General features: G+C 44.1%; 1 protein-coding gene across 7 annotated transcripts in view; it reads left to right on the top strand.

Annotated features, from left to right (window-relative positions):
• Ptprg (protein tyrosine phosphatase receptor type G) overlaps positions 1–23,578 on the top strand; it is a 681,254-nt gene that overhangs the window by 531,781 nt on the left and 125,895 nt on the right. For 6 of the 7 annotated variants that reach the window (XM_021181278.2, XM_021181279.2, XM_029468960.1 and 3 more), the window contains one exon: positions 17,769–17,926. In XM_021181278.2, coding sequence (XP_021036937.1) covers positions 17,769–17,926 — 158 coding nt within the window. Of the gene's footprint in view, positions 1–15,943; positions 16,078–17,768; positions 17,927–23,578 lie in introns of those variants that run through there. The other variant, XM_029468961.1, reaches the window with a different exon arrangement.

Below are 23,578 nucleotides of genomic sequence, written 5' to 3' on the forward strand. Positions count from 1 at the left end.
TGTTCTGTTCAGTCGTGCGGCAGGTAACAAGAATAAACGTAGTGAAAACAGAATGCTGAGGAGATGGCTCAGTCGGTAAAGTGCTTACCTCACCAGCATGAGGCCTGAGCTCAGATCTCCAGCACAAACTTAAAAGCAGCCCCACCCAGGCTCAAATCCAGGAGTCAAACTCAGAGCCTTGCTATTAGGAATACTCTAGCACTGAGCTGCCTCTCCAGAGCTACACAGTCTGTGAGGACCCTTTCCTCGTGACCTGATTACCTTCCCCAAACCCCACCTAATGCCATCGTTTTGGACACGAGTCAATCAGAAAGGGGTGCAAACAATTCCACTCAGGAGTGCTGTCTGATGTAAGGAGGGGTGTGGTGATGCCAGGTTCCTCCCCTGCTCTATGACAGGATAGAGAGTTGCAAACAATGTTTGCCTCCAAGAAGAGCTCGTGTATTTCTTCAGTAAAACCAAGATGTGAGCCTGATTACAGGCAGCTCTGGCTTTGGTCGTAGATAGAGATGGTCCCACCCAGCTCTTATGGGGAGGGAAGGGAAGGGAAACATTGCCCATCTTCTGAAGTCTTGGCTGTTTCCTCTGTTGGCACCTTCTCTTTCCCCCTTGCATGTACCCCAAGGGTGTTTCCACCAATATGCTCAGTAGTCTGAGTTCAGATCTCACCTGTCGAATGACCCATTCTTACCCACTACAATCACCCCTGTGCCATCATCCACGTTTTCTTCTCAGATGTGTCTGGAATACCTTTGTTGTTTATCAGCTCATGCAATACCTCCCCGAGCTTCAATAAATGCGGAAGGATGACACACTACACCTGGCAACAGTAGCTGCTCAATAAATCACACCTAAATGTCTAAATCAGATCAAAAGTACATGCGTACAAGGGAAAATATCAACATATAAAAATAGAAAAAAGGGTGAGGGAGGGACTAAAAACCTCTGAGTCTTGTTTCTGACTAAGAGAGAAAGTAAGCGGCAGGCAGGGTCAGACAGACATCCTGAAGAGTTGAAAAGACTTTGTTGAAGCTAACTGTACTTTTCCTTGAATGTCCTATGAGTGATTTTTGTGATCTGCTGATTTGAAGGAGCATAAATAATTATGCCTTTCACAGATTCTCTGGCTAGGGAATGATGTTGCAGATGTGTGAAGTGCAAAAAACTGGCTGTGGATTTCTGAGGCGGCTTTTCCTTCCTGACCTCTGCGGGTCATATCTTAGAACGTTAATTTCTTATTAACTGGCTGTTCTGCTGTTAGAGAGAGGTCACCTGTGGTCCTTCGGCAGAGATGCGATGAGTTATCTGGTGCTGGCTCAGATGCCACCATGGAATTCTAGTGAAAGACAGGTGTCCTGTAGGGAAGAATGGCCTGGGAAGAATGAGGACAGTGTTCATTCTGAGAGAAAGGAGAAAAGCATGAAGCTGGAAGAGGCTCTGAAAAGTGTTGACCAGAACATCAAAGAACTCCAGAGCCAAGACTGCCCCTTCATGGAGCCTGCATAGGGTGGTCAGGGACCTGTGTGATTCCCTGCTGGCTGCTCATAGGCTGGTTCACTATGGTAGGGGTATTCCATTAAGACACAGAGAGAATCTGGAATGTGTGACCTCACCTCAGCTTGTCTCTGGAAAGAGTGTCTGTCCCAAGGGCCACTCTCAAAGATAGCTTAGGCCTCCTCTGCTTCCGTTTGCAGTTGTCCACCTGATCTCCACCCTCCACCCCTGACCCCTGCAGTGGATTCTCTAGTCATGAATCCTTTCTTCTAAAATGTTCAGTGAATCTTATGAGTGGCATTTTTCATTCTTCCTGTAGTGATTGACACCACTGAGCTAGGTGCAGTGTGTGGAGCTGTCCATGGAGTCCATACTCTTGGGAGGAACCTATGGTTAAGTAGGCCATGGCTTGAAGAGTTGCCAGTTTCACTTAGACTTGGAAATATGGAGATGTCAAGACTAATGCCTGAAGAGTTCTGAGAAGATGCTACAGGCTGGGAGCAAGCTTAGATTCAGTGCAGTGACCTTAGATGGACAGACGATATGGTTCCTTGGCGACTCTGAGCACGGTGACATTTTTCTCCATTGCTACAGAGATAAACTCTAGAAGCTCATAAGCCACACAAAGCACTGTTTCTTATGCCTACCTTTGTGATGTCAAAATGCAGTGTGCATCTAACAGCTGTATAGAAATGTTGGCATGTAATTCATTTTATAAAACTGCTGACTGGTGAGAAACATGCATTTAGTTTCATGCTGAAAGTATGTATTTTTCCTACTTATTCTTTATTTGCCCTTAAAGAACCAACCCGCACAGCGAGGAACCCTGCTGATGCCAGTTGCCTGGGTGTTGAGCCTTGTCTGTTTGCCCCTCCTTTCCAAACCCCCAACCCACCATCATTTTGTTCTTCCTGATTCTGATGAGCACACATTCAGATCACTGAAGCACACTTCTAATAATGTCCTCAAATGAAGCTTTGGAGAGCTTCTCGTGGCATGAATGTTAGGAAAGGGATGAGATGCAAACACGTCTCACAGGAGAGTTCCAGCCAGCCTGTCAAACAATAGTGTGACAGACTTTGTTGGGAGAGATGCAGCACTCAGGTACACTCACCCCAGAATGGGAGCCCATGACAGACGGTTGTGCCAGTGTGCAATTTGGTGGACTCAAGAGTTTGTATTGGGGTTACCAACAGGAATATAAGTGAGGGCTTCCTTACAATGTACAGGGATAACAAGCTTAAGTATAAAGTCCTGACCAATGTAGCTACATCATCAGAAAGCCAGCTCCAGCATGGTGAATGACTCCTGAAGGCTGGGACCCTGGAGCTCACTCTGCTTCTTGCAGACAGCTCCCAGGGTTTGGCTTGTCAGTGTCTCCAGCCCCAGCAAGTAGTACTCCCTTTCATACTTCTAATGGTTGCCCTCATGAATCTACTGTCTCTTCTCCCAGATGTGTAACCTCTGCTTACCTGCCATTTATCCCCTAAAGGCTCCCTCCCTCCAAAGGGATGTTATAATTCAGAGGAACATGCCATGCAGCACCTGTAAATCTCCTGGCACATCTGCGTTATACTCCTCCCTCTTCTCCTCCCTCTTGCACTGAGATGCATCTTCTCCCCAATCTGTGGACAAAATCCGGTGCTGGCTGGAGTTGTTCTGAGCCCCTAACAGAGTGAAGCAAGCAAGGAGTATTGTGTAAGTCGGCTGCTTCCAGCCAACCTTGCCATGTGGCAGGAGCAGGTGCCAGCCTATCCATCCTTCCTTACGTACCACACCTGACTCAAATGGTGCTTCTTCAATAAAGAAAGCATTCTAGACATACCTCAGAGGGCCTCTGGGGCCTTCTGAAAACAAAGTCTGTCACACTATTGTTTGACAGGCTGGCTGGAACTCTCCTGTGAGACGTGTTTGCATCTCATCCCTTTCCTAACATCCATGCCATGAGAAGCTCTCCAAAGCCTCATTTGGGAACTTTATTAGAAGTGTGCTTCAGCCCAAAAACTTAGGATACCCAAGATATAAGATACAATTTGCTAAACGCATGAAACTCATGAAGAACGAAGACCAAAGTGTGGACACTGTGCCCCTTCTTAGAATTGGGAACAAAACACCCATGGAAAGAGTTACAGAGATAAAGTTTGGAGCTGTGACGAAAGGATGGACCATCTAAAGACTGTCATATCCAGGGATCCATCCCATAATCAGCTTCCAAACGCTGACACCATTGCATACACTAGCAAGATTTTGCTGAAAGGACCCAGATATAGCTGTCTCTTGTGAGACAATGCCGGGGCCTAGCAAACACAGAAGTGGATGCTCACAGTCAGCTATTAAATGGATCACAGGGCCCCCAATGGAGGAGCTAGATAAAGTACCCAAGGAGCTAAAGGGAACTGCAACCCTATAGGTGGAACAACATTATGAACATCTGGGGTACTAACCAGTACCCCAGAGCTCTTGACTCTAGCTGCATATGTATCAAAAGATGGCCTAGTAGGTCATCACTGGAAAGAGAGGCCCATAGGACTTGCAAACTTTATATGCCCCAGTACAGGGGAATGCCAGGGCCAAAAAGTGGGAGGGAGTGGATGGGTAGGGGAGTGGGGGGGGAGTGTATTGGGGACTTTTTGAATAGCATTGGAAATGTAAATGAGGAAAATACCTAATAAAAAAATTAATTCAAAAAAAAAAAAAAGAAAGAAGTGTGCTTCAGCAGGTAGGCTTCATGTCACAAGATTATGATCTCATAGCTGGACTGGTTGAGAAAGCCACATTGCACAAGTAGTCTGCTACCTCATGCTAAAGTGTAGACACAAAGTCACTTAAAATACTTGTAAACAGGAGTTTTGTTTTTAATAGCTATCAATTAAAAATACTGAATGTTCACCAGTGGGAGCATAGGTTCCAGCCATGATATATATGAGACTGTAGCCTATTATATGCAGCAGTTTAAAAAAAAATGGCAACCTACAACCTATTTGAAAGAACACATACTTTGTGGTTCTATTTATGTTAAGTGCAAGAATAAGCCAAATCAGTCCATGGTGCTACAAGCCAGAATGGCAGAATGAGGTGACAGTGAGGCTCAGCGTTTCCTGGCTGTAAAGTGCTGTTTTAACCTATTTATCTGGGTCTCTTTAATAGCTTAGAAGTGAGAAATGATGTTATCACACACAAAGTTCATACCTGAGAATCACTGATTGAGTTTAGAAGAGCAAATTACCAAAACCCCACACAATGTTTGGAGTACATTTGTGACTGTGTTGGGACATATTCACACCTATGGTTGAACACACCTCACGGACGGTGATGCCATAGTATACTACAGTTTCACCTGGGTGTCCGTGCTGATTTGTACATACATTCTCTGAGAATTAAGGCTAGCTCCAGTGTTTCAGACACTAATTTCATCAATAGATCCTATCTACCAAGCTTTAAGCAACAAGAAAATCCTATCAGCATGCATAGATAGTTTAAACTTATTAAAACTGCCAAAAGTATTGAATATTGACTATGGTGCAAATACCAAGGACTGTGTACGTGCTGTGAGATAAGTTAGCACAGCCACTCTGGAGAAACACTGAGTACAGTCTAACAGAGAACTCAGGCATATGCCTGGCAAGAGAAGAGTACAGGAGTGCCTATGACATTGCTTCTTCCAGTTACCCCAATGCAGAATAGCCCATTCCGTTGCAGGTTAGGTGAAGATAACTCAGCATAATCATACAGTAAAGCATTGAGTGAAAAGGACTGGACCACCAAGCAACATGTTGTATTTGAGAGCCAGAAAGTTGAGAAGTTGAGAAAGATTAGAGCAAGGTTTTACAAGATTGTGATGGTAAGCCTGAAAGAAAAGCATTATTATTGTTGTTTGATTATTTCGAAGTGGAAGTTATGCTCACTTCTTGGGTAGAGGGGGATAGTGATGATGTCACTAGAGCGAGTGAAGGTGCCACACCAGCACTGTTTTAGGGTGCTTGCCATTTTGGCCTTGTGCATTGTTGTGTTGCATTCTACAGTCAAAGCATATGATGATTATAACTCAAAAGAAGGGGCTTCAGACTCTTGTACCAGAGACCTCACAGCAAGCCAAGAGGGGATGACAGCGCTCTTCTCAAACCTTTTTCCTGTAAGGACCCTTGACAGACCGGTTCTTCTATCTGTGAATTGGTTCAAGACCATGAAAGAATTGAGTCTGCCTCGGGGGTCTTATCTTTAAAGAGCTAACTTTAGATGCAGTATCTGCTCTGCTCTTAGGGTTTAGGAAAAGGAAAAAAAAAAAAAAAGCAACAAAGTGGGGCAGGTGCCAGTCTCAAAACAAAAAGCTCCTTGCTTCAGTGTTGCTGCAAGATCAGTACACAACCAGGAAAGGTCAAACTAGCCCAGTAGGTGTCACGGAGTCTTCTTGACATCCAACTGCTTGATCCACCTGCCACAAGCAAGTGATGCAGGCACTGCTGGGAAGCTGATCCAAGGCCACGCCTTGAGAGAAGTGGTCCAACTTTAAGGTCCTGTTTCTCCCTGGCTGTCTGTTGCCACTCGTGTGTGTGTGTGTGTGTGTGTGTGTGTGTGTGTGTCCATCTGCAAGTCTCAGTCTTGACAGAGTCATACCAAATATGTTTTGTTGAAGGAGCAAGTTAAGTATTTCAATGGACTCTAGTCTGCAGCTATTGCTCTCTCACTGAGAGGACTATGGCTCATCTCTTCCAAAGAGAAAAGAAAAAGAAAAACTATCTAGGGCCACATGGCTAAATATTCTGAAAATATCTGCATGAATTCTGGAAGCACAGCACAAAATCTAGGAAATAAGACTTTGCTGGGGGTGGGGGTGGGGCTAATAAGTACAGAAATAGTTACCCATGCCATTATGTACCAGCAAAACATCACAGAATTGAGCTGGATCAGTCGGAGGCATCTTGCCTGGTTTTTACCCATGAGCTTTAAGCATCTTTGCGTTCATTCTTCCTTTCACCTTCAGAGTGTCTGGGAAACACAAGTCAAGACAGTGAGATCAAAGGAGCAAGCTGACCCTTGCATGTGCAAACATTTTCTTTCTATACATGCCATTCTTGCTGCTACAGAGACTGGTATTTCACTTGCCTGCAAAGTTGCTTCATGGTGTCCAAACATAAACGTGTTTTCTTATTTTCCACTTGAAATTTGATTCTAGGAGCCCAGCTGACATGGAAAATATTATTGAAGAGCCTGTTAGTTCAGGCTGCCCTGGATTTGAATTCTGGCTCTCCAGCTTGGAAGCTGTTTGAGCCTGTGCAAAGGGCCAGGTCTCTCACCAATATTTCCATTTGGAAAACATGAGCTTCCTCTGCCTTGGGTAAATGTGTTGAGGCTGGGGAGACATGGAAGTGGTGTGCACTCTGTGCCCAGAACACTCTACTCTAGCTTAGGGCTCAAGGGACCAAAATCTGTAGACCAAATCAAGCCTCCTTCTTGCTTGTTCAAAGTTTTATTAGGTTAAACAAATACTGGCCCACTGCTTGTCGTTATATATAAAGTTTTATCACTCAGCCATACTCATTTGCTTGCATATTATCTGTGGCTGCTTTTGTTGTACACTGACAGTAGTTGTCACCAACAATACACAACAGTCTTATAAAGCTTTAACTATTTGCTCTCTGGCTCTTCTCAGAAAAAGTTTGCCAGCCTCGCCTTAGTGGTAGCTGGTGTTTTGTTTGTTTTATTCGTAGCACTGCCCCTATGCAGTGTGTGTGTGTGTTTCTGTGTGTATGTGCATGTCTCTGTGTGTGTGTCCCTGTGTGTGTGTCTATGTGTATGTTCATGTGTGTGTGTGTGAGTGTGACCAGATAATATAAGCACTTAGTTGGGTCATTTCCTCACTATGTAACAGGATACGCTTTGGTTTTGGGCTTGCCCTCAAATGTGTTTCTAGTGAATTAATGGGGGATTCTATTGGAATGTTTACCTTGAAGCAGTTGCTCAAATGATTTTCCCTCTTTTGAATGAAGAAACCTGTGCTGTGCTGTCTGTGACTCACTGATAATTCTGAACATTTACAGCTCACTGGTGATTTCGAGCATCGTAACACGAGACAAAATTTCCCGTTTGAGGTTTATGTTTCCAGCACTTAATTACATGGAACTTTCCTGAAGTGTGCTATAAATGTGCGGCAGCCAGCTCCTGGCCAATTGGCTCCTGTCTTTTTATGGATCCAGGAAGGACTGATGCTTATCTGAATGCCTTTGATCTCAAAATCTTCTAGAAACAGACAGGCTTAATCCATTTCCAGTTTCCTAGATTTGAGTTTATCAAAACCTCCACCATAGATGTGAGTCATTTCCGTTACTTTTCTTAGTTAAGTCCAGGAAGTAGGATGCGGTGTGAGTGCTGTTTTATCACTGAATGGCATTGTTAACAATAGTGTTAGGTCATAAAAAAAGGCCTCAGAAGTTCTCATCCCACCACCCTTCTCTGTGGATGTTTTATCATTTGAACAGGACTATAGGAGTTTAGGGAAACATGCCTAACCTTGTGAAATATGAAGAACAAAGGGTTTAAGAAAACCCACCAATGATCCACTGGCTTCCCTTGGCTGACTTTATACCTTTTTTTTTTTTTTCTGCTGTGCATATGTCACCTTAAGAGAGGAGAAGTACTGTCACCTCTGGGCCAAGAGCACAGGATTTGGCTTTGAATATTATTCCTCCCTTTGAGCAGATATTACTTGCTCTCCCAAAGTTCAGTTTTCTCTACTGCATTGTGGGAGTGAGGCCTTTGGTTTACCATAAAGATACATTATGTTACAGCACACAGTGTGCCCGCACTCAGCTCGATCTGGGATCCCTCCTGCACCATCGCCCCTGTTGATTTGCACATAGTGGTTATGGACAGCTGGTAACTATGCATTTACAACTACCTGGCTTTTGAAGTATGATGTTTGACCTTGCTAGGGCATATAAAACTTAAAGGAAATGAAGTCAGGCATAGTGATGATGCCTGTGGTCCCAGCACTCAATGGACTGGAAGATCATAAGGATAAGGGTAGTCTAGGCTTAAAAAAAATTAGCAAAGAAAATAAAGGAAACAGTGATGACATTGATAATTAAGATGGTTTGCAGTGACCAGCACTGTTTTGATTAGGGTAATGAAACAAAAGGTGGAAAAAGGAAAAAATAAAATACATCTTAGCTATCCTACCTGCTGGACTGAGCCCTCCTTTAGTGCTTTCTGCATGTAGCATTGTGTCATCACTATAGTAGCCCAAGGAGATTTCAATGCTGTGACAGAGAGGAAAGCTGGGGCTTCCTAGGGATGAGCCGAGCTGTCCCAACTCCTGGAGCAGAGCCCCTAAGTGAGCCCAGGTGTACTGATTCTCAGATGCTTCTCGCTCTTCTGACTTTCACTTTATCCCTCATTCTCTCTTTTCTTTTTTCTTTGACAGGGTCTCAGCTATTGTTGTCCCAGCTGGCCTTAGACTCACAGAGATCTGCCCATCTCTGTCGCTGGAGTGCTTAAAGTTATATGTCCCTCTGCCCAGTCTGAGATGCCTTTAGTCCCACTTACCTTCTGGCACTAACAACTTTCTTGTTTATTGTCAAAACCACTTAATTCTTGTGTACCTCGGTCCCCTTTTATGAATTAGCTCTTTGACCTGGTGAAAAGAAAGCCCCAGGGATCTATCCTCATGTCAGCTATGGTCTCCAGGGCTTTACAGGTAGAGACAAGCCCTAGAACAGCTCTGGATGGTCCCGGGTGTTGTCATTATGTATCTCTTGTAATTTCAGTGCCACATCCATTTCTTTGAGATCTTCATATAATTTGTGTTTGAAAAGATTAGCGTCAATGTGTTTTATTAGAACATCAACTTTAGATAAAAATAGCCTGTTTAGTCATCTGAAACCATTAACATAGTCAAGGAAGATGAGTGGCTTTGCATTAGGGTTGTGGGACAATGTCATTCTCTGGGCCTCTCTGTGTTTGCATATGGTGATCTGGATTCTTCATCCAATAAGCCTATCTCACTTAGGTGGCACAACCGCACTAGCTAATTATCCCATTATTGAGGTTTCTGGGAATTCTCTAGGAAGACAGAAATAAGTAATGTTGCCTCTTTCTTGCTTCTGTTGAGTATCCCACTCTTCTCTATGGCAAGCAGTGTATGCCACCTTGCTTGGTAAATCCCACAGTTCTTAATGACATCACTGCTATCTTCTATATGTTGACTATTCAGCATATTTTCTAAAGAGACTTCTTTGTCCCTATGTAACCAAAGCATTGCAAATATTAAGTTATTAACACACTGAAAAATGCAATCAATCAGATGATTATCATCTAATGTTTTAATGATCACATTTTTAATCCAATTATGCATGTTTGAATCTTTCAAATTTTCTTTAATTAAAACTTGCCTCTTGGCACTGCTATCAGAAAGAAGAAATTGAACAGAATGAGCCAGATATAATTTAGTGTTGAGAGGAAGCTGCAAGGATAACTGTGCTGGGTTGAACTTAATGGCTGACCATGACTTTAAGACCCTCATACAAAATTTCCTAATTGATAAGGAAAATTTAATCATCTTCAAATATACTTCATTTGCATTCAAATAAGGTATTCCTTTTTCCAAACAAACCTCCCCTAACTGATTATTCATATTGTCGTTCAAAATGCTTAAAAAATGAAAGACAGAGTTTGGTGAAATGTAGACTACTTAATACAGTGTGTATTTAATATAAAATCCATGCATTATTCATTTCTGCAATTTGAATAACTTTGAATTTGGCATCCCTGTTCCTCATATTTTTCTTTGATGAACAATTAATTATTAAAATATAATATTGTCTGCATACAGCACCCAGGATCCTAGTGAGTGGAGCAGGAGGCTCGTCCCGTCTCTGTCCTTTCGCCTAGTATTGCCCAGCACCTGCTTGTTGTGGCAACGCAGTGCATGGCGGGAGAAATACAGTGTACCCTGTGTGCTTCTCAACTGGTTGGTGGCAGAAACAGAAGTGCTTCGGACTTAAGTTACTCATTAGGCTAGACATTGGGGGAAGGATGCACTTTTGAGATCAGTGTGGAACAACACAGTCTCAATAAACTTGTCACAAGACAGACTAGTTTTATCGAACAGTACCTTCTGGGCACTCTCAATGACAAGCACTTTCAGTGCTGAGTAACTAGTTAATAATAAACAGTATTAACTAGTTACTGCTCAGACGCCAATATCAGGCACTCTTACCATTGTGTCTCAGAGAAGCATGGTAACTTGCCTGGAGAAGCCGAGTTGTGATTCTAGCCTACATGGCTTGGCTGCGGCAAAGCTCTCTTCCTTCTAATATCTCCATTACTGAGACCTTCATGAAGAGCTACATTGTGAGCTGGGTCACACCTTCTTTCATCTTCCCCATGCCTGTCTCATGAGTTGGTTCTGTCAATTCAGTACCTGTGGCTGAAGCAGATGCTGTGACTGAAGCAGATGCTGTGGCTGAAGCAGATGCTGTGGTTGAAGCAGATGCTGTGGCTGAAGCAGATGGGACAGTATTGAAAGTTCTGCTAACTCAGGGCATTGAGCAGAAGACTATGTTCAAGACTATCCTGTGTTACACAGCAAAACCCTGTCTCAAAAAAAAAATAATGCTAGTATGTATTGTTAACACATACCATGGCTTCCTGACCCTCTCGAAAGTCTGGCTGTGACTTAGAATGAAATTTGTGTCACATTGTATGGGAGCCCCTTATGGAACTTAGGTTAAGGTAGAGGTAGGCAAATTTTGGACAGAAAGCCCTGTCCTTTCCACTGCCAATTTGGGCACAGCTTCTGAGTTCTTATACTGCCTCTCTGATTATACAAAATGTTATTCTCTGAATATGAGATCCTTCCTTCTCATTAATGTAGACATATTTTGAAGGGTGTATGCAGTTATTATTAAATTTAAAATGTCCTCAATAAGGTTGTAGATTGTGATTCTGTTACCTGAGTTTGAACATGATATCTTTGATGCTATCTATTGCCCTGCAAAACCTAAAATATTTACTCTCTGGTAATAGGTAAATATTTAGGTAAATATTTTAGCTTTATAGAGAATACTTGCTATCCCTGCTTAAAAACACAGCACAAGCCAGCCTAGGAATCTTCTCTGCTTGCGCTCAGCCAGGGGCTGCTGTGAAATGAAGGTTTACAGTGGCTCAGGCACTGGGTTTAGTCCCTTGTTCCATCCCAGTCACTTTGAGTAGTCAGAGCAACTCTAGAGGGTTTAAGATCTCACGATGACCATTTTACAGATTATAGACACAGCCCAGAGATGATAAGGCTTTTGCCTAAAGTTGCACAGCTTTTCAATATCATTTCATTCCAAAGCCCAGGTTAGAGCCTTGGCACAGACAGCGTGTGCCCTGAAGGCACTAGTATTCAAGTTGAAAAAGGAAAAGCGAGGTGTAGGTCCTGAATTTCATTTCCAAATACTAGGGAGAGATTACACTTGAGTCTCTGCTTGCCTCAAGCTTTTGACCCCAGAAATGTTACACAATATTAACAGATTAGAATAAGTCAGAGGTTCTGGGAGTGACCTTTGGTCTCTATGTCAGCTCTGGACATAACGGCTATGGTTTGTGGTGTTAGAGTTGCTGAAAGAAATGGTGTTCTCCCTCGTGAAGCTCCTCCCTAGGGCAGTCTCCAGCCTTCTAGGTTTGTAGAGAGGTGGTGACAGAGAAATGGAATCCAGCCCCTAGCTATGTCTGCCAACTCTGTCCCAGAACTGTTCACACATCCTAGACTTTCGAGGTCAGCCTCGTCACAGCAAGGCTCACACTTGGAGCTCCCATGAGACCGTACTGGAACTCACAGATGCTTGGATCTTGCTCCAGCTGAACCAGCGTTCTCTTTCACTAGGGTGTCACTGCACCCTGTTTGTAGGCCAGGGTGCTGCTTCATCTTTTCATGTTTGTTAGAACAATCACCTCTTCCTGGAGTCTGGGGCAATATCAGCTGTCAGGGATTGATTATCCTGTTTCTCCCTGAGGTTATACACACAGCCTGCTCACCTATAAACCTGACGTGGATCGTTCCCTTAGAGAAAAACTACAGGGTTTCTGATTTTCATTTTGGAGCCTCTGATCCCAGCACAGGCCACTTAGTGTGATGCCAACTTCATCTGCTGCTCAAGGGAGACAGGAAAGTGGCAGCTCTGTTGCCCATGATGCCAAGCCCTAAATACACCCTCTGGGTGTTCCGGCTTTGTGTTGGCTGCTGTATGGCCTGGAAAACTCAGAGGCTGCAAGCAAAGGCCAAAGCACACTTTGATAGGTGTTCTGTGATTTGACTCCCTGGTAACTAGGTAAAATTAAAGCCCAGACTTGCCAGGAGGTGGAGAGGCAAGCCCTTTAGTTTCCACTTTCATTCAACTGGGATCAGTGGATGTGAGCTTTTGGTTACAAAACCTATGATTTAAAGCTTTTGCATTTTTTCCTTTAAAAAAATTATTCTAAAACTTCTAGGAGCATGGGCTTTTGTTGTAGTGCCTGAGTAAGAGACCACTGTACCCTGTCTTCTTATAACCGTAAGAGTTGTAGTTAGTTTCTCTAGGCCTTGAGTTTTACATGGGCCAAGCATGTTAACGTCACTTCTAGGTTGTGGAGAGAACTCTGTCAGGGAAGTAAGTGCTTGCTGTACAAGCATGAGGGACTGAAAATGACCCCCAGAACCCATGCTAAAAACAAAACGTCGGGTGTGAGAGAGTGTGTTTGTAATGAGAGTGCACGGGTGGCAAAGGCAGGCCTCCATGCTGGGCTTCACCGACTAGCCAGTCTGCCTAACTGTGAGTTCCAGGCCAGGAAGAGTCCCTGTTTCATAAACCAAGATGACTGTTGCCTAATGAGTGACATCAAGGCTGATATCAGGCCTCTACATGCAAACATTCACAGACATCCACAGAAACAGAAACACATGTACACACACAAATATTAAAAAGGGCATACTTGGTTGAACTGTCTACTGCTAGGAAATTAGGATGACTTGTTTCTTAACTCTCTGGTTCGACATTCTAGACTCTGGGAATTGGGTCCATATAATGGGACTAACTTGATAGAGTTATTTTAAGGATCAAATCACTTAAAGTTGCAACAGGACCTTCTGCATGTATTGAATGCTGTGAAAGTGTTTTGGTGTGTGGATAGGATATTGGGTAACATAAAATATAGCCCAGGATGTCGTTTTTAGAATCTCTTGTAGAGGATACTGTAGTTTTGTTGACTTTAGTACATTTACTTTCTACTGGGATTCTTGTAGTTTCTGCCAGGTATCTAGACTTCCTAGACTTCTGATGTATGGAAGTTATGCTGTGTCTGCATAACTGCACTGAATATTCTGTGTGAGTAGTGTAAGATGGTCAAACTGTGGGAGGGATGTGGCTCCAGGCATATAGCTGTGTCTGGAGGGTGGCTCAAAGCCTTGAAGGCCACCAGCAATGTCTTGGGAGCTGTGGTGGAAGCTACTGAGGAAATCAGGCAAATCATTAGCAAGACCTCGATAGCTTTAAGATATCTGTAAGTGCAATGAAGAGGGCTGTCTCCATTTTAAGTTCAGGTCTTCTCTGAAGATGTAGATAGAAGAAAGGCTTATAATCTTAGAAGTCTGGTAGGGTGGATAATAAGATAATTCCATTTAGTCCAGAGAATGACATTCATTTGCTGTATTTTCAGTTTTAAATGTGTTTATTAAATATACAGTAAGCCAAAGTAACAGAATAAACAGCAAGTGATAGAAGGCAGATGATAGCTAGATGGTTAATTGTTCGATAAATTGATAGGTGATTGATAGGTAGATAGATAGATAGATAGATAATAGATAGGTAGATAGATAATAAATAGATAATAGTTAGGTTTGTAGGTGATAGATAGGTAAGTAGATAGATACTGACCTAGACGATAATGACAGGTAATTATAGATAGATAACTGATAGGTAGATGATAGATAGTTAAATGTTAGATAGATTGATACATGATTGATAGATAGATGATAGATAATTAAGTATAATTATAAATGGGTGATTATATGATGATAGCTAGCTAGGTGATGAATAGTTAGAAAGAAAGGAAGGAAGGAAGAGAGAGAGAGAAAGAAGGTAGTTCCATGATAATAGATGAATAGATAGACAGATACGTAGATAGCAAAACATTGTCAATCAGGTATATAAGCTGACTGAGGAAGTCCTCATTGAAGCAGTCAGCTGGAGTTCCTAACAGAGAGTGTCTGGCAGAACTGAGTGGTCCCTTATTTTTTATTTATTTGTTTTTGAAATTCTCGGGGCTGGAGAAATATCTCAGTGGTTAAGAGTACTGACTTCCAGAGGTCCTGAGTCAATTCCCAGCAGCTACATGGTGGCTCATTGTTGCGAGCTGTCCAGTGGCTCACAAGGACGGGTACACCTGAATAGCAGCTCAGCGCTGAAAAAGGAGGGAAACTAGGCAACGAGAGGAAGATGGAACCAAGACAGTGTTCTGATCAAGGTTCAAATTTTTAATGACGGACACGCTTTATAAAAGGGGGAGGGCGGAGTCCATTCCCACCAATTCATCCTTGGAGCCTGGAACCAGCTGCTGGTGATGAGTGCAGGATAGGGGGAGTCTCTGGGAATAGATGGGGGGGGGAAGGGGGCTCTCAGCAGGTAGCAGTATCTTGAAGAGGAACTGCGGCAGTGGCAGAACAATAGAGTGACCTAGGGAGGAAGACTCCACCCTAGATAATCTCCTTAGTGGCAGCAAGGTCAAGTTCTGGCTTAGCCTGCTTCAGGCTTATGGGAGGCTACAGCTCAGAAACCAGCAGGATAGGTTGAGGCAGGGCAGGAGTTCTCAGATGAGCATTTTCTCCACAGGTGATCTTTCCCTGACTGAACATACCCTGGCTAGACTTCCTTCTGTCTTCTCTCCCCCACAGTTATGCAGTAGGATAGACACTGGTGTCCTCTATGACACAGTGCATGTACAAATAAGAAGGCGTAGAGGACACTTGATCAACACATTGAAAGGAAATAAAACTTGAGACCTGTGATTCATGTAATTTATGTCAAATAGCCTAAAGAGTTGTTCGTGAGCTTTGAAAGATGGGGCTGAGAACATAGCAGAACAGGCCAGGACATGCCTGGGCAGGCCCATCGTTACATGTCCTGACTGGCCTAGTGCCTCCCTATCTCCCGCCCTTTCTGACAGTCTGTTAATGTTTAAATGGACCAATCATGTGAAACCTTGCCAATTCCTCCCCCAGCCCCACCCCTTTTCTATAAAAGCCCCTAGCTTCCAAGCCTTGGGGTCGAAACCACTGTCTCTTGCGTGAGATAAGTTTTGACCCGGAGCTCCACCATTATGGCTCCACCATGTGGTCAACACCTCTGTCTCCTGCGGGAGATATGTGTCCGCCTGGAGCTCCGTCATTAAACTACCTCGTGTTCTTACATCAAGTTGGTCGTCTGTTCGTGATTCTTGGGTGTGCGCCGAATCAGGAATTGAGTGGGGATTTCCCCACTAGGTTCTTTCAACATGAGGCAGAAGGGGGCAGCACCCAGACCACATCTACAGCCAGCTTCCTTCTTCGTGAGCTGAAGCAGCACTCAAAAGGCAGTTTTCTTGTTTGCTTTTCTGTGCTACCCAAAAGCAACTTAGGGGAGGAAAGAGTTCATTTGGCCTACACTATAGATCATAATTCATCGTTGCAGGAAGTCAGGGCAGAAACCTTGGAGGACCACTGCTGCTCGGCTGGGTTACTCTCTTCCTCATGTGTACTGGTTTTCTTGTATAGTCTAGACCTACCTGGCCTCCCACAGCTGCAATCAGTCAAAAAACAGTACCTCACAGACATGGCCACAATTCATCCACTACATTCTTCCTGCATACCTCAGCAGCTTTGCATGCCCTAAAATGTCCCATCCCTCCAGTTTTCATCTAATTCTTTTTAGGTCCTGTGGGTGGTCAGAGCTGGGTGGTTCCTGGCGTTCAGATGCCTGGCTTCATTTCCCAGGACAGCTTCTTTGAAGCTGTTTAACCGCAGATAGATTCCACCTTGCAGCATGCCCTACATTCTACACAGAGCTATTGTCAGGATCATTGTATCAGTTTATTGTTACTCTTTATTCCAGGATCATTGTATCAGTTTATTGTTACTCTTTATTCCAGGATCATTGTATCAGTTTATTGTTACTCTTTATTCGAGTACAGGTCCTCTCACCTCTTCTTTTTCTCTCTACTCCATCTGTCTCTGTCTCTCTGTCTGTCTCTCTCTCTGTCTCTCTCTCTCCTGTGTGTGTGTGTGTGACACTTGTTCTGTCTCTCCCTTTCTTTCTTCCTTCTAAGCCTCTTTCTATGGCCGACATTTTTAGGTTCAGAGGCATGCTCTGTCAAGGTTCCACTTGGAACTGGATAGGTCTTGCATGATACCACTTTTCCCTTTCTTCTGACCAAATCTCTGACTGGCAAGGGAAGAAGGTTTATCTAGCTCACAGTTTAAAGGTACAATGCATTATATCATGGATGGTGTTACAGTGGGGGCTGCTCATAGCAGTGGCAGTCATGAGATTGCTTGCTCGTGTCTTAGCTGACTAGGTAGGAAACAGGGATGGGCGAGATACCAACACTCAGCAAGCTTTCTTCTTTCACCCTTCCCTCTTTTTATTCAGTACTGACCTCTAGCTACCCACATTTAGGGTAGGTAGGGTCTTCCCTTCCCTAATCACACCTCTCTAGAAACATTCTCAGTGACACATCCAAAGGTGCGCTACAGTAACTGCCCTAGGTGTCTCTTAATTCAGTCAGGGTGACTATGGAAGCTAAGCATTGTTCCTCCCCTGAAATCATGAAGAATGTGGCCCATTTGGGAGGCGAGCATCATATTAGCTCACTGGTGGTTTGATGAGGTCTTTTGGTTTGTTTGTTTGTTTGTTTGCTGTAGCAGTTGTCTCATTTCGTCCCAAGCTTTCTGTACTCATTAGCAGTTCATAGGGACTACACAGAGAAGGCCAGACTGGTAAATAAAGCAAGATTGGGATGGGGTTTTCTGCAGGGCATGTCAGTTGTCACTGTTCGGGAGTTCTGACTCCTTGCAAGCAGGGAGGGACTGCTGCACCTAGCTGATTGGGGAACCTTGCCCTCTCCATCACACATCTGGGACTTGCTGCCTTGTTTTCTGAGGCCTTCCTGCCACCAGATCTGTGCATCTGAGGAAAGGCCTGGGCTGGGGGCTGGGGTTTGAGCTGTGTGTCTGAGGCATGATACTGACATTCTCTGAGGACCTTCTTACCTCTCTTCCCAAACAGAGAAGGAGACCTTCCTGGATCCTTTCATTCTCCGAGACCTCCTGCCCGCATCCCTGGGGAGTTATTACAGGTACACAGGCTCCTTGACTACGCCACCCTGTAGTGAAATAGTGGAGTGGATTGTCTTCCGGAGGCCTGTTCCCATCTCCTATCACCAGGTAAGCAGTCTGCTTTCATTTGTGCTTTCTGCCTTGACTAGGTTTGTGTTGAGTATTTACTGTTACTAGATATGGTTAGTATGGGTTTTTGTTTAACTTTGCTTTTTATTGATTTCTTTACTGTTTCCAACATATAGTTTTAAATCCAAGAATAGCAGATTATAAAATAGGATTTCTCAATGCTCTCTTCTGGGTATAACATAGCCAGTTTAATCAGGATCCCATAACATCCATGGCTTCAAGCACTGTGCCTGCACTGACTGGGCCTATCAGCAGTCAGTCATGGATCCAGGAGAGGTTTACAGGGTCCCGCCCATCCTACTGAACCATTGGCTGCTGATGGATTCTGGAGATAGGGCAGTCACTGTATTCAGCCCTGCAAGGAGTTCACAAGGCTCAACAAACAGTTCCAAACCCATGGTCACAGAGATAGTCCTGGCTAAACTCAGTGGCTTTAAAGTAAATAGGTAAAAAGAAAGGAATGTGGGAAAGGAATCTGTAGGGAGGAGAGAGAATACTAGGGATGTGATACTAGAAAGTATGCAGGGTTACAATATTCAGAATCCATATTATACATGTATGAGCATGTCAAAGAACAAACTCTGTAAAACAATTCTATAAACAATAAGCTTTAGACTTGGAAAAAATATTTCTCAGATGAAGATTACCCACTGAGAATTGCAGATGTGAAGTGAGGTATTGCTTCGGATTTGGTCTTGAGGAAATAATTGCTAGTCCACAGTGGTAGCTTGTGTCCGAGGCATATCAGTTCCTCCTGTGTGAATCTCCAGTCATGGTCTTAGGTCAGTATTGTTTATACACTATTTTATGGTAGCAATGAAGAGAACGTGGAATGTAGGTGCCTTCAAGGATTGATCACACATCTGGGAATCAAGCCACATGTCTATCTTCAGGATCAGAGTCTGAGCACTCGGCCTACAACAGTTGAGAAAAGAGATCTGTATGCACCAAGTGGAGCAAACCACCTCCCTGCCTGGGCTTTCCAACCCCACTCCTCCCCACTGTCAGAATATCCAGACAGTCAATGGGAAGGACTGAAGTTTCCCTTTGACGCAGTTCCTGGGGGTTTAGTCCCCTTGTCTGGATTCACTGCTCTGGTCCTGGGAGGCAAGACACGATGAGCTGGGAGCAGCAGGCAGCAAGAACAAGTGGGGGCAAGATATCAAAGCAGTATTACTTGTGACCTTCCTGGGGCAAGCCTTAGAGAAGTTGGCATCCACTTGATCCTGTCTCCCATTTCTCAGTAGTGCCACCAGCTGGGACATGGTACATGTGAGCCTTCCGGGGCACTGACTATCTAAGACAATCAAGCTGTTTCTGAACAGGCTCCTTACATGTGTCAACTGGATCAGTGATGCAAAAGCATTAAGAGATGGATGGTGCCCTAGCATGGCCCACACAGGGCATCAGGGTATGGACGGAGGCATTGGGTGCTGTACGGAGACCCGCAGTTTTCATATACAATCACAAACCAAGTGTTTCTAACCCACTGCTGCCCTCCTTTCTTCTGGCTTGGGTCTGAGATGGTCTCCTTGAAAGGTAGGATTCAGACCAAGCAGTTAATCACAGGAAGAAACTGGTAAAACTGGAGTGGTATTGGTACCCTGGCTGAGGAAAGTAAGCCACTTGTGGCCTGAGGGCCCTTCAGCTGCCCCCTGAGCAGTGACAGAATAAAGGAGCACTTTTTGGAAAGTACTCGTTCTTTATCAAGAGTTCAGCCTACAGACTGCAAAGGAGTTAGTGGGAAAGCCGATTGCAGCTATGCCTAATGACGTGAGTTCAGTCCTCAGGGTCCATGTGATGAAAGGAGAGAAGCAACTCCCACACACTGTCCTCTGCCTTCCATATGCACAGCCCTCCAGAGTAAACAAGTAAATGTAATCTTAAAAAAGGCCTCGACTTGTACCGGGAAAAAATAGTAAGAGGCCTTATGTGTAGGGCCAAGAGCAATGGATAAGATAGAAAGATACTGGAAGGAGCCACTGACCAGTAGTATCTGAAGTGAGGGACTCCTGTAAGCCTCTTCTGTTCATATGGCCCCTTCCCTACCCAGCCAAGCTTTGGGCAGCAGTGGGGCGGGGGGGGGGTCTAGAATAGAGTAACAATACTCTATTCTACTCTACAGTACTTAACTAAGAACATAGGTAAAATAAGGCTTTGATCTTGGGGGATGGTCCAGAGATTCTCCTAAAGCAAGGCAGAGGGTAGAGAATAGGGAGTAGACAGTCAGATGATGCTCTGCTTGGGCATTGCCGTGGCTATAGCAAACAGAGATGACCACTTCAGTACATCCAAGCAAACAGTGTACTTGGAGAAGCAATAGTCAGGGTGCTTCAAGGTGAGGCTGTGTGAGCCTTCCTGTGTTGGACTGACTTCTAACTAGACAGTGAAGCCTGGTGTTTCATCTGTCTTGCATCCAGAGGTCTCTCCAATCAGAAAGCTTCTTACATGGCTTTGGAACTGATCCTGTACTCTGGCAGAGCTCAGCTCCCTGCTTGTTTGGTCTGGTTCCATGGTCCACTATGATTGATCGCACTAGTCCTAGTTGACCCTTGAGGTCAAGAGCTGGCAATAGCTGGCTAAAGCCAGTTTTTCTATCAAGAAAGGATTCCTGAAGATGTTTCTGAGAACTCAGCCAACCACAGTCTGGCCTTGCCACTTGCCCATCCTTCAACAAATCGAGGAGGTGCCGAGTAGTGCCCGAAGACATCCAGTGTCGACCTGTCTCCAGTTACATGGAGCAGGAACTGGAGAAGGAGACCAGGCAGGGCAGCCCTTTATCCTCTGGGCAAAGCTAGGTGGCATGGTGCCAGGCTATCCTGAATTTTTCTGCTGAGAGCAGTCATTTTCCTTTGAGGATGTTTTTCTTTTTAATTCACACTCTGACAGAAAAGGTAGGGCTAGCAATTTGGTTGCTGAACAGGATCTGCCAGCTGTGAGGAGAAAATGAAATAGAGATGAGTTTTCTTCCTAATGGTGAAGCCAACATTGTTTTGTTTTTAAAGAAATTAGTCCAAATATTTATTTCTGGAGGGTTGAGGAAAAAGTGTAGTTGATTTTCAAAAGGGTTCTTTTTTTTTTTACTTAAGATAAATGCTTCTGTCTTCAAATATTTAAATGCTTGAGCTATTGAAATTAAGATTTGCCCACTTTTTTTTTCTTTTTGTAGTGAGGGGTGGACGTTGGCGAGCTCAGGGATTTGAAGGCCATCAACATACTGTGTTGTTTTGGCAGCTACAGCTATCTAATAGACTCAAATAAAACACACGCTTTCGGGGAGTGGATATCTGCAGAAGTGTTTGTGAATTCCAAGCATTTTGACATTTGGAAACTGGAGCTTTTAGAAAGTGCTTTGTCATGCCTTTGTGCTTGTCACAGCTCTAGAGCAAGGACATGAGGAGAAGAATGCAGGTGTTTGCCTTCCCTGGAAGGGACTGCGTTACAAAGAAACAGAGAAAAAGAACTCGGACTTGCTTTCTAATTCATTACAAACTGCCTGCAGAGGGCTCCACTTTTATCAGACCCTGCACCCTACATTGCTGTCTATTCCCAGGGAAGGGACAGGTTTCTGTCTCTGTGGCTGCACTGGCTCCTTGCTAGCCATCGTATAGAGGCCACAGTTGCATCACACACACACCCTGCCACACACAGACACCACACCCCAGGAGAAAAGTGTCCATCCATATATTAGTGCTTCAAAACTTCAGATTCCAGTGTTCTTTCTGAAGCTAGCAGAGAGCGCTGATTTCAGGGACACATGGGCCAATTTGGAAAAGCTGAGTGGTTAGGAATTCCACAACTGCCTCTGTCAGAAAAAAAAAAAAAAACCAGCCCAGTATTTCAGGTGCTGGTCTGCTGTTTCTCAGAAGCCTCCCTCTCTTATCTTTTCTCTCATCAGTATGGGCAAGCAGTGAGCAAGTGAGTTCTTTGTAAGATGTGCTGATCAACCCAGTGGCAGGAGCTGGGGAGATGGATTTCCTTAAAGGCTTTCAGAGCACACAAGCAGGTTCTTAACTTGCCTCTTTTACTCTGCCCTGTGAACCTACACTGGCATTCTAGCCAGCTCTTAGCCAGTGACCTTGGCCTCTCTCTTGTATGATAATGTAGATCCAAATGTGTTCAGTTTGGGTGGAGCCTAGACACCTGGGCTGACCAGTAAGTCAGTATAGGTTATGAGATTCCAGTAGACATCCGTCGTAAACACTAGGCAAAGCCATGGGCCTGGGAAGAAATGTGATTCAACAGTAAAAACACTCGCTGCGCAAGTGTGAGGACCAAAGTTTGCATCCCTGGAAACAAAAATGCTGAGTGAGTGCAGTGGCCCGCTTGTAATTACCAACCATGTAAGGCTGGAATAGGTCATCCTCCGAGCAAGCTGGTCCCCAAAACTAGCTATACTTGGCGTTTGACTGAGGGAGATTGTCCTGGTGAATATGATGCAAAGAGATAGAGAATGATCAATGCCTGACATCAGCCTCAGATTCCTGAGTGAGTGGGTATGCACACACACACACACACACACACACACACACACACACACACACGGACCAGGGGATAAGAGGAGAGAAAATGGGAAATAAAATGCTGCCATCTCCTTATCATCCATACAGAATTGCAGCCTGGGTCTGGCAGTACCAAGGAATGGAAGCAGTGCCTGGAGTCAGGTGTCTGCAGTCTTTCCCTAAGCTTCCATCCATGTGTATATCTTGTTCAGCACTTTCTCTCGCACAGAGTCCAGAAGGCATTATTCTAATGTGGATTCAGTCCATCCTGCAGGAGAGTTTTACAAACGATGCTTTTTTGCCCATTGTCATTACTGGAGTGGATTGTCCTGTCCATTAAAATGCGGCATTACCTATGGTTTTTCTCCAGCACGATCTTGTCTTAATAGTTAAATTTTATATGTGTGGGTATTTTGCCTACACATATGTATCTGTACTAGACAAACAGGATTCCTAGTACCTGGGAAAGCCAGAAGATGACAATGAGTCTTCTCGAACTGGAGTTACAGACTAGAACGAGACACTGGGTGTGCTCGGAATTGAACTCAGGACCTCTGTAAGGGTGATGAGTGCTCTTAACTACTGAGCCATCCCTCCAGCCCTTTACCATGAGTATAATTTTTGGGTGTATGCTCTCCGCTATGCAGCAATATACCGATTTATGCAATAACTCTAAATGTCTTAATTAGTCTGCTTTGAACATTTGGCTTTTAATTGTTGTTATTATTATTTTTTAATCAGTGAGACAGGTTGGAAAGGGAAGGTTTATCTGCACTGCCCTTCTTTGGCACGTCTGCCTGTCATGGTAATTAAGCATGTTTCTGTAGGTAAAGGCTATGCTTTAGAGGCAGGCTGCCTTCAAACTGAGAGTTCTCTTCCTGCCCCATTTCTCAGATAACTTTCTCTACCTTGTCCTCTGTTTCCACATCATAAAATGATGAAGATAAAATGATAATAGAGGTGAAATGTGCAGACCTGTGCTTGACATGAGAGGAAGCAGCTTAAGGATCATTAGTAGTCTTCCTGATTTCCTTATTAATTGATTACCATACCCAAGTGACAGCCCTATCCCATAGAAACAAAGCAAGCCATGTATCTTGTTTAAGTTCTATAGTGGGTATATTTAAAA

Source organism: Mus caroli, chromosome 14 (genome assembly GCF_900094665.2).
Source record: "Mus caroli chromosome 14, CAROLI_EIJ_v1.1, whole genome shotgun sequence".
NCBI classification, from domain to species: domain Eukaryota; kingdom Metazoa; phylum Chordata; class Mammalia; order Rodentia; family Muridae; genus Mus; species Mus caroli.